Genomic DNA, 16,100 nt, shown 5'->3' on the forward strand with positions numbered 1-16,100 from the left:
AAAACAGACTCTGAGCTCTACTAGGCCCACAGAAGCTGGAGACAGCAGGCATAACACCAGGCAAAGGTGAGGGGGAAGTCAGTTCAGCTACCCCCTCAGGATGCCTGTGGGGCAGGAGGAGATGGCAGCAGCATGCTCTCTCAGAGGAAAACTGATGAGGAAGAGAAATAGATGAGCAAAGATATGCCTCTTACCTTTTTGCTTACAACAGGAGTTTTAATCTCCAGCATCCCCACACGGTGTGCATAATATATAGCATACAGGGTGACAACCTGAGAAAGACTTGTAGCTCTATGTTGATTATGCCTTTGGTCTAAAACCTACCTGCTATCACTAGAGCTTTGTATACCACAGCCTTGCCTTTTTTTTTTTTTAAATTTCCCCCCTGCCCCAACTTCATTTTTTCATTCATCCCCATGTAAGGAGATCTGTGACTAAGCTGGTAACTGGCAGAGGCACAGGAAATGATATGTCTTATGCAGGTAACCATGGCAGTAGAATTTCAGTAGTAGGGTGTTTCCTCTAGAGAGGAAGAAAATCTTTCACGTAGCAGAGCTGTAACTGTGGACTTACAAAGTTACCTTGAAACAACAAACGTGTCACTGAGGACTGACTCCAGAACCTGCTCAAGAAGCTGAGCACTTAGTGCCTCAGCAGTGCTGAGGTGTCTTCCACACTTGTTACTTTACTGGCACTTTGCAAGTGAGTTACTCCGAAGCTATTTAAAGGTAATTACAGAACTGATTGCAGTGTAAATATTCTCTCACTACATCTGTGTCCACAAATGTCTGTCAAGCATACCAATAGCTGGGACACAGTTCTGTTCTAACAGAAAGCCTCTTAGAAAACAGCCCATGGAAAAAGAACACGTTTGAAGAAATTGTGTGATTCTATAAAGGTTAACTGAAATGAAGGATAAACTGAAAAGTTATTCCAGTTGAATTATAGAAGAGTCACTTATGGCTGCTGGGTTTTTTTGTATCCCTTTTTCCAGTGCCTCAACTAAGAAGAAAAAGCTTTGGGTTTTCCTAAAGTTTGGGAGAAAAAAAAAAAAAAAACAAAACCACAACACAAACCTTTCTTTAGATAAAGTGTTGTGAGATTAAAATGTTAATTTTGCTGAGATAGTCTGGAGAGAAGTAAGCCTAACCTACATGGGTCAAGTCTGAATTAGTTCTTTTTGACAAAGAGAAATCTTGTTGAACAAAAACATCCAGTATGGACTAGAAATTAATTTTCAGCTATAGGGAGCTGAGCTGATTTAAGACTCCAGCAAACATGTTTCACATAATTCATAAGGGAAATACAATGGGATATTGTTGGAATTGTTTGTCAGGGACCCTGAACAGCAGCTGAAGTTCTTGAGGATGACTTCATTGAACTAATAGTGCCAAGTCACATATAGCACTCATTTCCTATGGTTAGTACGAAGTTGTTCAAAAGTTAGAAAAGTAATGAATTTAAGCCTCAAGACAGTAATCTAAACTGTGCATAAACCCCATTATCAGTACCAGTCCAAGCATCATGTATATTACAGTACAAGAGCATTACTGAGAGAATTCATTTTAAGGATAAATCACTTGACACTACAGAATTTGATTATTTTTGGAATACAGCCATTGGCCAATGGCTTTATTACCATATTCTGAGTAATCCATTCCTCAGTCTTTGGAAGAGCCTGTCATCTTACCTATATGTTGTTTCATTGTCTAGAAGACTTCTTCACTGTGCAGAGTTACCTCGTCATGATGTGCTCTGGACTTCAGTTGTAGGCTTAGTAACCTCCACAGGGTTACGGAAAGTGTCTATTCCATGTCAAATGAGCAGCCACAAACATTTGTAACATTTAAGAGTCAACATGAAACATCTACAAAGCAAAATAATTGTTAGGCCATCCTACACAGGCATATTAACTCTATAATAATAACCATATACATGAGACAAATTATCCAAAAATCCCATAGACATTGAGTCTGCATTTGTAATGGGAAACAGGACACCTTTACAACCCCCTCAAATGGGCTTCTCTTTAAGATACTTTATCTTTTCCTTCTCCAGCTATATGTGCCTTCTTTACACATTTAGTAAGTTTTCTACTCCAGCCCTATAGCCCACAATTTTTTATTTTTTTTTTTTCATACCATTAACTTAAATTCCCATCCTCAACCCCAGCCAGCAGAGCATGCTGTTTGAATACTAGACATAGAATTGGCATGTAAAAGCAACTCTTAGAAACTTGGTCTCCTCTGTTTTGGGGTGCGTGAGCCACGTCCTCTTCCCTTTGGTAAAAGTTAACTAATCCCAGGGTGGCTAACACAATGCACAGTCAGTTTATGAGACACACTGGAACCAAGGATTTGGCACAAGAACTCCGACTGAGGAATCCAGTAAAAACTTGGCCCTCAGCTAGTAATGTTCTGCTTGTTCTGGGCATCTCAAAGGAAGATCTGAACAATTGCTGCATGTAATTAATAATTCCATTGCTGTGTCCTGTCCCTCCCTCAGAAAGAAAATCATCATTTCCTAGTATATCATTGCAAGAAAACGTTATGCTATTTATGCCTTTCGTAAGTGATGGACCTGGGAGAAAGAGAAGAACAAAATCACTGCCAAGCTTTTTGTTTGTTTGTTTTGGATAGGAGTCCTTCCAGCAGCTTCTTTTGAAAAAGCTTGGCCAAAAAGTAGCAAATCTGTAAGTAGCAGGGTTTGTTAATGACATGCTAGAATCACTTCTTTCAGCCTTTTCCAAACAGAGCGGATAGATGAATGGATGGATGATTCATCTTTGAAAAGGTTTGCAACCTCAAGATTTAAGACAGACAAGTCTGTAGATATCACTTTCCATCCCAATGTGACAAAGGAATGTTCATTCATGCTGCACCATACTTGATAGTAATGTGAAAACTGTAAAGGCAGCAGTACAGCAAAGGACAGAAAGAAACTCCACACATTGCACAGTGTTATTTTGCACAAATATTCTACTAAAGTTAAACAAAATTAAAAAGGCTTTGTGAAGTGCCTATGGTGACCCTTCAGTAATTTCTTGTAAAAAGAATTACCTATATACTCATTAAGATGTACTTTGAAATCATTTGCATTTTTATGGATGGAAAATAAGGCATTCTAGAAAAGTTGCCTTCATATAAAGATTCACCATAGCCCTTTATTCCATTTGTAGAACCCAATCATAATTAAAGACACATGAATATAATGTCACAGTGTGATGAAAAGCACAGAAACAATAGCAGAGTAGCAAAGCCCTGGGCTGTAGCAAGCGAGGATTTACTCAAACACAAGAATCACAGAAACAAAGAAAAAAATAAAATAAATAAAAACCCACTTACCCTTATAAGGCCTCAGGTAAGCAGGGACCACCAGCAAGATACTGCTGCCTCCACTGCCAACCCTTAAATGATGTCTGGGAAGGGGTGGAGCCAGGATCCAGATGCATTCACCTGAACTCCCTTCCCACCAGGTGCTCAGTCACTGTTTCAAGCCGTGACTTAGCATTTCTGCTGCTATGAACAAATTCCAATATAGGTATAGGGGTGTGATGTGAACAGTGCAGAAGGAATTTCTCCATGTTCCTTCCTCAACTAATTTGCGATGAGGTAGGCAAGCTGTGCGCTGTAGAAGAACAATTGGCAGATGCTAGCTCTACCAAATCAAAGAATTTGAGGCCACAGGACCTGTTAATAAGCATTGGGTGGCAGGGACTGACAGAGTGGTCTTTCAGCTGCTCCTGTCAGCAATCTGTAGCTCCTCTAGTTTTGTATCAGTCTCAAGAATGAGTCAGGAAGAAAGGGTAACAATAACTATTCTGTCTTTCCTGTATTTTCTTCCAAATGTCTTAATGTTTCTTCAAGCTCTAGAAACATCAAGTGAAATTTGTTTTCTTGTCAAGCCTTTCTTTTCTGTGCTCTTGTAATTATTATACGAGTATTCAACCACGTCCTACATCTTCCCTTGTCCCCCGCTTTCTGCATCTTGCTATATTGTAATTTAACCACAGGGCAGATTTCATTACCATATTCCTTATTTTTCCACTCAGCAATATGATTTGGGAATTGACATCCTTCTGCTACTGAATTTGGTGCCTTTTCCTCCCTCACAGAAATAGGAAGATATGGGCCCTGATTATACTGTGTTCATTTATTCTGACGTCTTCCTCAGTCTATGATTTCTGTTGCCCTTTCCATTGCCATAATTTCTCATTGTGTGCTTTGTTTTCTTCCATCTACATGGCCATCCAAACACCTATTTTCTTACTCTTACTGCAATTAATCTCTTCTAAAAATCCAGTTTCTCTGAGAGAAATGGCCTTCCAAGTCTATAAAAATAAATTGGATCAAAATATTAGTATAACTGCTCTCATTTACACTTAAAATCCTCATGCACCTCTCTTCTTCCTTTGTTCTCTGAGAATTTTGCCTAATTTGACTTTGGCAAAATGTAAGCTTCATGAACAAGGAAAACAAGTAGCTGAAATTTCAAATTACATTTTTTTGAGACCCAAATTAAGACTAAAACACTTGGCATATTCTGGAAGTTAGTTCTGCTTAGTGTTGAAAGTTAAGCATTGAGCCTCAGAGTATGCCATGCCTTTTGTTGGTTGGAAAATCTTGGCCTTTATGTCCCAGCCATTGCTAAAGATACTGCTGAGTCATCAGTTAGTGCTATTACCATTACATGCAGTGTGTCAGAGCATTCCAGTTGGTTTCTTCTCTTTTAGGGATGGATTACATTAATTGTTATACTATGAGAGAACTGAAAAACTTATAATTCTCTGCTCTGTGCTGCTAGAATTGTGCATGCTGTTTGAGACAACCCCAGGACTTGGGCAGAGGTGTACTGGCTTTGGAAATGATTGTCTGATTCAGTAGAAGAGAGACAAAAAGAGACAGAAAATACCCTGCTCTGCCTACCAGAAACCATAACGGAGGGGAACTTTATGTGCAACAGTAATAATAGCATGCAACTCGGTGGCACAAGTCATAATTAGAACACTTCCCCAGTGATGAAAGACCCGCCAGTTTCATATCATTCATCTGACATTAAAATACTGTACTGCAGAAAGACGTGGTTAGTTTTGAGTCTGTAACGTAGTCATTCCCTCGAAAAAATCAGTGGATACTCATAGATGTTTGCTGTGTTTTGTAACACTGACAACTACCACAGGCAATACAATTTTAAAAATAACTTCCATAGAAGAACTTTCAATTTACTTCCTGAGATCATAAATTGTCAGAGTTATTCAGAAAAGGAGGCTTAAGGGCCTGAACACTTAGTTGTTAGTAAATTTTTGGGTTCACAAACCCACATCAGCTTCTCTCAAGGTTTTTGGGGTTCAGAAAAAGCAGCTTTTCTCTGGGCTTAGAGGAGGTGTTTTCAGCACAATATACAAAGTGCTGGAACAGGCTGCAGGAAGCATTGTCCTTCCCCTGGGCCCAGCTACACCCAGCTCCCAGCCAGAGGGAAGGACTGCCCCAGCAGAACAGTTACACCACAACTTACAACCATTTATTTGGAAATAGGAACCTAGGGCCTTTCTGATTTCAAAACCAGAGAAGCCTGAGTCTTGTCAAACCACAGCTGAAGGAAGAAGTGGTCTTTTCACTAGAAGTTACAGAGTACAGTCAAGCAGCAGTCCCAGCACTTGTGTGTCTGAATATTATGGAGATTCCCTATTCAGCTGCTGCAGGACATTAACCCTCTTTCATAGTCTCCTGTTGAAGCAGTCCCTCTTGCACAGAGCATGTTCAATATTCATGGACCTGGGGGAAGTGAGAAGGAAAGCCTCTGTGGGCCGATGCCTTCCAGTCCTTGCTCCCAAAAGGACTCAGGGCTGCTTTATGGAACTGACAACAAAGGGAACTGCATTTGCATTGCAGGGTATTTTGGCTGGATGTCTTAGGCTTACGGGTCATTGCATACTTTCTGGGGGACAAAAAAAATCATTTCATACTTTAAAGCAGAACCCTCACTAAAAGTACAGAAGTTTGATCGATGCAATGATTCAAATCAGTTTAGTCAAGGCCTGGGATAATTGGAAAGCACATTCCAAAACATGCTAGATGGACTAAATTCCTTTAATTTCTTGCTGCCTAAATCAAATTTTAAAAAACTGCAAATGCTATTATTTTCAGTGATGTTATCAGAAATACGTGTTTTCCAGAGAAAATTACAAGGATTTTTTCATTCTTATTGTAACCGATTTTCAGAATATAGCAGTACATCTGCGTCCTCTTGGCTGCAGCCATTGACTCCCCTCTGTCCTCCCTCCTCAGCTGTCTGTGATTCCTGCAGCTATGGTGAGATGCAGTCTTTCCTGACAAGTGCTGTGGAGATCCTTCAATGAGGACAGTTCTTGTTCCCCTTTGGGCTTGGGATGCAAATATGGACTACATTTATTGCAGCTGTACAAGAAACTTCCTCCATTTCTGCACCTGTGCAAGTGCCCACTAGCAAAAGGTACTGTAGGGTTTATTATTCAGTCCTTATAACTGAATATCTTTGCATTTTTAGGGAAATTTCACAGGGAGAAACAGCAATGAGGCAGGTGGCCAAGAGCACATATGGCAGCACTGACATAAACATATGAAAATTATATCCAAAACAAGAGGTCCGGTTTTTTGTTTTGTTTTGTTTTCTTTTGTTTTGTTTTTTTTTTTTACCAAAGCAAACACATCCCTGAATTTCAGGGGCAGAGCATTGTTGGAGTGAAGGATGGCAGTTGCGTGTGCGTGCCATAAAGGTTTTGTAGAGCATAAACAAGCTGTGGGCCATTAAGAGAAGCAAATGGAGCCAAGTGTACCTTTAGCAGCCCAGCAATCTGTGACAGCTCTGTGCTGAGTGCAGCTCTTCCCTTGGGGAGCCACTTGCTGCCTGCTGCTGTGCTTTTTGCCTGTGTTACTTTACTTCTCATTGCCATCAGAACCAAACTACAGCACAGAAAGGAACACAGTCACTGATTAAACAACCAAAAATCTCCCGCTACAACCTTAATAAAATATATGGGCTCCGATTCTTCCCATAAGATACAACACCCGGAGGACAATAGCCAACCCTACCGTGAGCATCTTATGGACATCACCTCACTCCCCGCCCGCTGCTCGTGTTCAGGTTTATGAGAACTCTCAGTGCAGACATTGCTTCTGCAGGACTGCAAGTTAGAAAAACTAAGTGGTAGCATTACATCCCACAAGTGCTAAAGGATACATTGCAGATATCTTTGCATTGTGTCAGTCACTTTTAGAGCAAGGTGGAAAATGGTGTCACCAATCACATGTGTCAGAGTGGGATTGCTCCCTGGAAGAATACACCTTGGGCTTTGGGCAGCCCAGCTTTACTCTCCCTGAGGGATGGAAGTCTCACCACCTCCCTTCCATCACTTCTGCATTCACGCTGAAAATGGTCTTGGGGAGTTTTTCTTACTGCTGCTCAAGTTTTTCCTTGTCCATTGTTACACCACTGCAATTGGTCCTTCTGTCTCACTGGCAGCCCCACACCGATAGCGCAGTTGCAGTAGAAGAACGGGGATTTCTGTCCTGACTTTGAGGCTCTTCGGGGATCACTTCTAACGACCTATTTGTAAGAGCTCTTTCCTAAGACAGTGACCGTGTGCTTACAGAAACTAAAAACAAACAGACCCTTGGTTATAACCGCTCCTGCCGCTCCCTCAGCGACCAGGAGCACTGTGCCCGAGGGCAGAGCGGTGCCCCTGCTGCAGCCGTGGCAGTACCGCAGCGCCCGTCCGCAATGAGCGCAGCTCCGTCGGCACCGACGAGGCTGGGCGGGTCCCGGGCGCTGCGAGGAGAGCGCTGAGCCCCGAGCACCGGACGGGAGACCAGATGGAAGAGGTGCCGTATGAAGCAACTAACCCCAAACCCACCGACAGTTCATGTTTCTGTCTGCCCGCTTTGGACGTTCGGTAGCCCTTCGTGAATAGCGAGCATCACTCCCCCGATCTCGGTGCCTTTCAGCAAGCTAAGGAAGGGACGGGGCTCGCACAAAGTTGCATAGACGCATTTTCAAGCACTCGGCCCGTGCTAGGAGCGCTGGCGGAGCACGGCAGCCCGTCCCGCCCTCGGAATCACTGCGCTGTCGGAGGGGCGTAGGGCCCCATGGAACCTCGGCAGCCGCCCCGGGTCCCGCCGCCTTTGTCCCCGCTCCGCCGCCGCGGGCCCCCCTCCCCCCCGCTCCTCCCCGGGCCCGACGCGGCCATTGGCGACTGCCGGGCCGGGGCGGGGCGGCGCGGGGCGGCGGCGCCCCATAAGAGGGGCCCCGAGTTGGGGACGCCGCCCTTCTTCGCCCGCCGCGCTCCGAGCCCCGCTCCGCTCCCGGATTACAAAGCCGCTCCGTTCCTCGCCGCCATGAGCTTCACCAGCAGCAAGAACTCCTCGTACCGCCGCATGTTCGGCGGGGGTAGCCGGCCCAGCAGCGGCACCCGCTACATCACGTCCACCACCCGCTATTCGCTGGGCAGCGCCCTGCGGCCCAGCAGCGCCCGCTATGTGTCCGCCTCGCCCGGCGGCGTGTACGCCACCAAGGCGACGTCGGTGCGGCTGCGGAGCAGCATGCCGCCCATGCGGATGCACGACGCCGTGGACTTCACCCTGGCGGACGCCATCAACACGGAGTTCAAGGCGAACCGCACCAACGAGAAGGTAGAGCTGCAGGAGCTCAACGACCGCTTCGCCAACTACATCGACAAGGTGCGCTTCCTGGAGCAGCAGAACAAGATCCTGCTAGCCGAGCTGGAGCAGCTCAAGGGCAAGGGCACGTCCCGCCTGGGCGACCTGTACGAGGAGGAGATGCGGGAGCTGCGGCGGCAAGTGGACCAGCTGACCAACGACAAGGCCCGCGTCGAGGTGGAGCGCGACAACCTGGCCGACGACATCATGCGCCTGCGGGAGAAGTGAGTGCGGGGCCGGCGCGGGGCTGGGGCCGGGCGCGGGGCGGGCACCCACCCCTCCCTCACCTCACCCGTGTGTCGCTGCTTGCAGGTTGCAGGAGGAGATGCTGCAGCGGGAGGAGGCCGAGAGCACCCTGCAGTCCTTCCGACAGGTGGGCGCGGCCGCCGCGGGGCGGTGGGGGCGGAGGGTCGGGGCTGGGGCTGGGGGCTGGCTCTGCCCGCACAAAGGCTGCTCGGCGCAACCCCTTGTTCTCCCCGTTGTTTTCTTTGCGGGGCGGGGGGGGGGGCCGCCGTCCGGGGGGAGGGTGAGGCTATTGTCCCGCTTTATCCCGGTCTGGCCGGCTCCACAAAAGCGCTCCGACGTGGAATCGCTTTCTGATCCAATAGTTGTGAAAAGGCGCAGCCATCTGCGCGTAGGGCTGAAGGGTATTAATGGTTTCTATGGGATTCACCGAGGAATGCAGATCCAGGCATTATGGTCGGTATGGTGGCAGCAGATTGAAATAATAGATCCCTTTGTGTTGGAGGGGAGGGTGCCGTGGGCTGCATTCCTACCAAATGTGTAATGGTGGGGGCATATTCCTAGGGGAGACTGTGTGGGAAATACTGAACTCCTTCTGGATGAACCACGTCGGTCTGCACTCTCAAAAAACTGTCCCAGATTCTAAGTATTTCCTATCAGCAGTGTTTGCTGATCAGAAGCAGACAATGGGTTCCTTGGGATGAGCTCACAGCAGCTGTCTGTATCCCCTTGATGTGCATTAAGAATGTACAATTTAAGCTCATATAAGCAAAGATGTTAACATAAGAAACAATGCACTGGAGTTCAGTCTGTAGGAAGTTGCAGTGTCACACAGATGAACCAAAGCCGATGTGACAGCCAGAACCAATTGTGAAGCCTGCGGAAAGTTCTGAGCTCAAGTTTTGATTTGTGCAAAAACAGCTCTTGGCTTGCATTGAGGGCTGTTTGGAGTAGCAGATGTTCAGGAATGTGCCTTCTCAAAACAAGATAACTTCCTGAAACCTGCTGGTGTGAAACAACACTGCTATCACTCCTCTGGGCGGGAAGCAGCTGCCCTCCATCTCCAGACAGCTGGGCGCAGGCTGACCATCCCAGAGCTCTCCATAGGCAGTAATAGGTGTCACCACACAGGAAGTCATCGTTTGATTTTTAGCATTTCCCTAATGGTCTTAGGAAGACAGTGTGAGAGCAGACACCAGGCAGGGTCTGGGAATGAGGTGTCCACTGACGTTCTGGGGGCTGAAGCTTGAGATTGCAGCTCCAGGTACTGCCTTTAATCTAGGCTGCTGTGTTACTAGGGTTGAGCCAATCCAAGCAGTTGCCAAGTCAGTGCGGAGGCATTTCCTTTTTTGTTTTAAATTACTAGAGTTCAAGCACAAGCTCCTTTGACCTAAAGCTAGTTTAATCATGCATGCTGTTCTGGTGCACTTCAAGGCATGTCTTCCTCTCCCTCCAGCCGATGAAGCTTTGTGAAGGCTGTGGGCTATTATGTGAGCTGTGCTGTGCGTGTCTCACATTCATTGTCTGCTTCCCTTCCCTGTCGCTCAGCCTCCAGCTACTCTGCCCATGCACTGTACCCACATAACCTCTCAGTTTTATATGCAAAAACTGCAGATCATTGTGTAAATTGACTTGTGACATAAATGGTACATGCTGCTGAGTTTGGTTTGAACAAGAGTATACCCAAATTTTCCCTACCACAAAAGAGTACTTCTAACATGAAGATTTTGAAGAGAAAGTATGCTTGAGAGTTACTGAGTTTTTTTCCTCTAAACAAGAAATGCCAAGTGTCTTTCCTCATATGCTGTGGGGTGTCCTACATCAAATAAGCCTAGGGATTTGGTGACTAGTTTGTGCAACAAAAGAGGCATCATAATTAGTGAGAAAGTTATGTACTGCAGTTTTGTCAGATGCTCTGACAGCAGGGAACAGATCTGAGCCCATGACAAAGCGAACAGGTCAGCTCCTGGCTAACAAGGGATTTCCTGAAATAAACGAGGATGTTCAGCCATTAAAGAATCTCTTCAGATAAAAATCAATACATAGTCCAATTATTCATATGTGTGACTTAAACCTCGTTTACTCAGGCTATTAATAGCTTTTTCATTTACATGGCTCTAGAGAGTGCAGAATAAGTGCACTTAGCAAAAAAATACAGTAAAATACACATTATGTACTCAACAAGCCTCCAGTTTAAAATGCTTTTTGTATATTAGAAGTTTCTTAAACTTCTGCAGCGCTTTGGTTCTGAGGAAAAAAAAAAAAAAAGATCCCCTTTAGTACTGAGACTTGTGTAAAATCCACTGGAAAGTCTTTGGATTTCTCAGTAGTCATGTAAACATGTTAGGTCATAGTTGTGTAATTTCCTTCCAGAATGGTCTTTGAGTTTTCTGGGAGGAGAACAAATGCGTTAAGGAATTTTTTTTTTCTCTGAACTGGAAAGCAGAGCCAAGACGAACCGTGGTGTGCAATTGGAGTTGATAGGAAACTTTCATAATACATCGAAGGGACATTCTGCTGGATAAAGAACACTGGAGAATTCTTCTGGTGCAAAAAACTTAATCCCTGAATAGGAGTAATCCAAAGGATTACTTCCTGGTAGTCTAAGGAAAACTTTTCCTGTTTCAAAGGTGCTGTAATAGTGAGCACTGCTGATTAGGAACATTTATGTTCTGGACAAAATATAGAAAGGCTGTAATGCAAATAGTGAAAACATGATGCTTATGTTTATACGGTAAGAACGTAACCACGCAGCCAATGTGAAAGGATCAGTCTTCCCCTTTATAAAGTGCTTTACTTGCATCTTTAAAATCTAAGCAGTTACTGATCGATGGTTAATTTTCAGTTATTTTTTGAACAAATTAACACCTCTTTCATGTATCATTCATGGCGTATCATCTCTTGTGCCTTAAATGAATTTTTGCTGTTGATTAAGACTATCTCTGTTCAGCAAAGGGTGGAGTATTTGCCAGCTAATGTGAGGGTGTAGGCAGCAGTGACTGACTCCATTTGTGTTTATGCTCATGCCTTTTCCTCCAGGGACATCTGTCAGACTGCTTGGAGTAGTCTGTAGTCCTTACGCATACATCTCTAGATTTGAGCAGGATTTATACCCACCATGATGTGTGCTCTTGGTCATGGTCAGCAATATTGTAGCAAAGATGACACTTTCAAATGCTGCATAGTTCACAAAATTGTGATAAAGCAGCATACAATGATCTCTGAGGCTGCGGTAGGAAGCAGCAAAAATAAGATTGCTAATTTTTCTCTTTTCTCTGATCAGGATGTTGACAATGCCTCTCTGGCACGCCTTGATCTTGAGCGCAAAGTTGAGTCCCTGCAAGAAGAAATTGTGTTCTTGAAGAAGCTTCATGATGAGGTAAGCTGAATAATGAGGTCTGTGTCTGGGCACTGTCAGTCAAGTGAACAAGTAAACTCTGGTTCTGGCCCCTAGTCCTAACCTGTGCATTTTCTGCATAGTGTTGTTTATTAACTCTGAGTGTCTACTTCTCTCTAAGGAAATCCGGGAACTGCAGGCTCAACTCCAGGAACAGCACATCCAAATCGATATGGATGTTTCTAAGCCTGATCTTACTGCTGCCCTGCGTGATGTCCGTCAACAGTATGAAAGTGTTGCTGCTAAGAATCTTCAAGAAGCTGAAGAGTGGTACAAGTCCAAAGTAAGTAAAATGCATTGTAGGATTATACAGATGCAGCAGCTGGCATTCAAATGAATTTTAGGTAATAGCTTTGCTGCAGCACTCAGTGTTCCTTCTGTACAGAATGCTAGCATAACCACAGAGTAGAGTAGAGTAGTCTTTAAAGTCTCGGTCTGGGAAGAATACAGTTGGAAAAATCATTTGTGCCCTAAGTGCAGCATCAAACTAATGGGCTCAATTCCTGTTCTTCCTTATTCTTGTAGCTGGAGGCAATTCTTAAGTATATATTTAAGAAAGGATTTGAAACATAACAATCAGGAATAGAGAAGTTCAGTGTAATGTTCATGTTTATATTTCAAGAGCTAGAACTTCCCTGCAGTGGCTTCAGTTGCTTCCAAATCCTGGGTCTAGAAGTAGTCCATTACACCATTTTGTGAAGTGCTAACCAAACTGGGTGTATCCTCAGTTTGCAGATCTCTCCGAAGCTGCTAATAGGAACAATGATGCCCTGCGCCAGGCCAAACAAGAAGCTAATGAATACCGCAGACAGATTCAGTCTCTCACCTGTGAAGTTGATGCCCTTAAAGGAAGCGTAAGTAGATGATGTTCTTCCTGATGCAGCTTTTTAAGCACTATGCTGCTCAGTGGGTGGGTGTGGCTGCAGCTGATCTCCCATACCAGACAGCAGTGTACCCATCCTTCCTGAAGAAGACTCTCTGGGCTCCATTTGTCTGCATGTACTGTGTAGTGCACTGCTCAGATTGCTATATACTGAACTGGTCTTTCTCCGGGTGTAAACAATATGGAATGAGCTATACAAAGCCTGAAGGGACAGTGGAAAAGTGCAGATCTAGCACTTTCTAGAATCCAGTTGCCTGAAAGGCTGGCTTGAAATTGATTTAACTGTATAATACACCTGTAGATTCCCTCACCAAGTGCTGTCTGCATACTGACTTGTACTGTGTTTGGCTTACTGTGGGGGTTTGCTTTGCTGTCTGGTAGAATAAATGTGAAACGTCTCATCAGACAGCAGAATAACACACCTGGACTTCGCAAGGGGAGGATAAGGAGATGATAAACTGGGGACCATGTTTGAGTATCTTCAGAAAGGACACCGTTGTTCAAATTCCCTTTGTGTTTTTTCCTTATTTTAAGTTATAAAGGTCCCTTGACGTTAGAAAGAGTGGCTGAACTGTAGTTGTACTTGACTTTATTCTCTTCCAGAATGAATCCCTGGAGCGCCAGATGCGTGAAATGGAGGAGAATTTCGCTGTTGAAGCTGCTAACTACCAAGACACTATTGGCCGCCTGCAGGATGAGATTCAGAACATGAAGGAAGAAATGGCTCGTCATCTTCGTGAGTACCAGGACCTGCTGAATGTAAAGATGGCTCTTGATATTGAGATTGCTACCTACAGAAAACTGCTGGAGGGAGAAGAGAGCAGGTAAAAATCACATGCAGACACTTACCTTCTAGCAGTTACTGTTTAGAGATTCTGTACCATTGTCTGACTTCATCCATTTCTTCTTTTCCTTCAGGATTAACATGCCTATTCCAACCTTTGCTTCTTTGAACCTGAGAGGTAAGCTGTTTCATTTGGGTCTGTGCTGTTAATCTTTAGCAACAATGTCACAGATAGTTCCTTTTACTCTGGCATTTGAACTGGTGTAAATGCAGCTGTATATGGAAGTCATTCTTACACACAACTACAGTATTTGCAATTACTTAATTTTGGATGAGGTGCTACTTTGTTCCTGGGCATACACATAAAGAAAGTATCAATACATAACAGAAATCCAGATCACTTGTTGAAGTTGCTTTAAGAGGAATAAGAAGAAAATAAGTAAAGCCGGTTTATAATTCATTATCATTCAAAGAGAAGAGGACTTCTTCATATACTAAACTGGGATTCTGAAAGTGGATACTGACATTACTTGGTTCTTTGAGGAGGCACTTCATTTAGATGCTTGCTAACAATACGTTTTCTTCTCCAGAAACCAACATTGAGTCTCAGCCAATGGTTGACACTCACTCAAAGAGGACACTTCTAATTAAGACCGTGGAAACTAGAGATGGACAGGTTGGTGGTAACTTCAGGTTTTTTTATTTCTATCTCAGCTGGTTACTTTGTCCAGTGCTGTAGCCTTGGCCACTGGTTGGCATCAGGCATCAGCACCTGGCAGTCCAAGCTGCATGTCTGAATATGCAGATGTAGCAAATGTACTTCTGTGGAACAGACCGCAAAACAGATCTGAGAATAGCTTGAGTAGCTGACAGCCTCTGTTTAGAGGAGACTTTAGGTTCAGTTGAGTTGCAAGCCCTCAAGATCTCTGTCACATGAGAAAAATGTTGCAGAAGAAGCATTTATTGAGGGTAGGATAGAGTATTTAGACTAAATTGATGTTTAAATGGTACCTGCACACACTTAGCCATCTGAACTTCTCATTCATAGGCAAATGCTGATGCATTTGTTCACATCTGTGCTACTATTTGGTTCAGTTCTAACTCTTTATAACAGCTGTCTTTAAGCTTAATGCAAGTGTCTCTGCTTTTCAACAGGTTATTAATGAAACTTCCCAGCATCATGATGACTTGGAGTAAAGCTGAAGTGAAGATGCAAACTTAATGCAGGAGAAATTCTTACCAGCAAGGTTTTAAAAAGTTCATGTCTTAAAGGAAGAAACAGCTTTCAAGTGCCTTTCTCCAGTTTTTCCATGAGCGCAAGATTATTATGCTAGGAAATAGGTCTTAGATCTTGCAAACTGACTCTCCCCGAAGGATTAGAGTTTACAATGGAGTCTAGTTTACAAATAGCAATATCTTGTGCTGCAATACTGTTTTTAAGTATCTGAATTTAATAAAACTGCTTTTTCCAGCACAGTATGAGCAACCTGTCGCTACTTCAATAAATCTTTGGAAAATGGCTCTTGATGTGTTCTAATTTAACTTCATGACTTTCTGCAAAGCCATAACTTAATGCTGGAATTACTTTACGGTTGACAACCCCAATACTGATTGTGTGGAATATTGTTTTCAGATTAACTAGACAAACTGTCTTCCCATTTACTGCTTAGGTTTTGGAACCAATTAAAATGGACTATAACTGGCAGATGCATAATGTATTGATACTTACCAGTTGAATAAAATGATACTTCAAGCTAATAAAATTAATCTTGTTTTCATATATCAGTTATCCAGTTGATGAGCTGAGTACTCAAAATGCATTGGAGCTAGGCTGTATAAAATGTGTGAGACAAATAAGTGAGACGTAGCTCATGCACACCCTTATCTGAGACAGCACCTTTGCAAAATTAACAGCTGACTTGATGTATTGACTTCATTTTCCAGGAAAGATTAGTTCCCAAAGGCTTGTTTGTATTACAGAAGCTAAAATGAAGGCTTCAGCTGGAGATATTCAGTTTACAGAGATATTTAAAGGGAAAACAAGGAAAACAGCTTTCCCTAGCTGTGCTGTAATATTAGCTCTTTCTGAACACTTTTCTA

General features: G+C 43.8%; 2 protein-coding genes across 2 annotated transcripts in view; one reads left to right on the forward strand and one right to left on the reverse strand.

Moving 5' to 3' along the window:
• TRDMT1 (tRNA aspartic acid methyltransferase 1) overlaps positions 1 to 1,888 on the reverse strand; it is a 33,983-nt gene extending 32,095 nt beyond the window's left edge. The window contains exon 1 of the mRNA XM_042888891.1: positions 1,691 to 1,888. The gene's annotated coding sequence lies outside the window, so the exon portion shown is untranslated. The remainder of the gene's footprint in view (positions 1 to 1,690) is intronic.
• Positions 1,889 to 8,291: 6,403 nt separating this feature from the next.
• VIM (vimentin) lies at positions 8,292 to 15,521 on the forward strand. Its single transcript, XM_042889025.1, has 9 exons — positions 8,292 to 8,917; positions 9,006 to 9,066; positions 12,220 to 12,315; positions 12,455 to 12,616; positions 13,062 to 13,187; positions 13,820 to 14,040; positions 14,135 to 14,178; positions 14,591 to 14,676; positions 15,156 to 15,521. The coding sequence occupies exons 1-9, from the start codon at positions 8,373 to 8,375 to the stop codon at positions 15,195 to 15,197; spliced, it is 1,383 nt and encodes a 460-aa protein (XP_042744959.1). The 5' UTR covers positions 8,292 to 8,372; the 3' UTR covers positions 15,198 to 15,521.
• The last annotated feature ends 579 nt before the right edge of the window (positions 15,522 to 16,100 follow it).

The sequence above is a fragment of the Lagopus leucura genome, unplaced genomic scaffold (assembly GCF_019238085.1).
Source record: "Lagopus leucura isolate 7727_CA_CO unplaced genomic scaffold, USGS_WTPT01 Super-Scaffold_100157, whole genome shotgun sequence".
In the NCBI taxonomy this organism is placed as follows: Eukaryota; Metazoa; Chordata; class Aves; order Galliformes; family Phasianidae; genus Lagopus; species Lagopus leucura.

Excerpts from the sequence above, each read along its gene's own strand:
- VIM (XM_042889025.1), top strand. The coding sequence starts at position 8,373 with ATGAGCTTCACCAGCAGCAAGAACTCCTCGTACCGCCGCATGTTCGGC. Across the intron at positions 8,918-9,005 it reads ATCATGCGCCTGCGGGAGAA|GTTGCAGGAGGAGATGCTGC; the intron begins GTGAGTGCGGGG and ends CGCTGCTTGCAG. Across the intron at positions 14,041-14,134 it reads CTGGAGGGAGAAGAGAGCAG|GATTAACATGCCTATTCCAA; the intron begins GTAAAAATCACA and ends CTTTTCCTTCAG.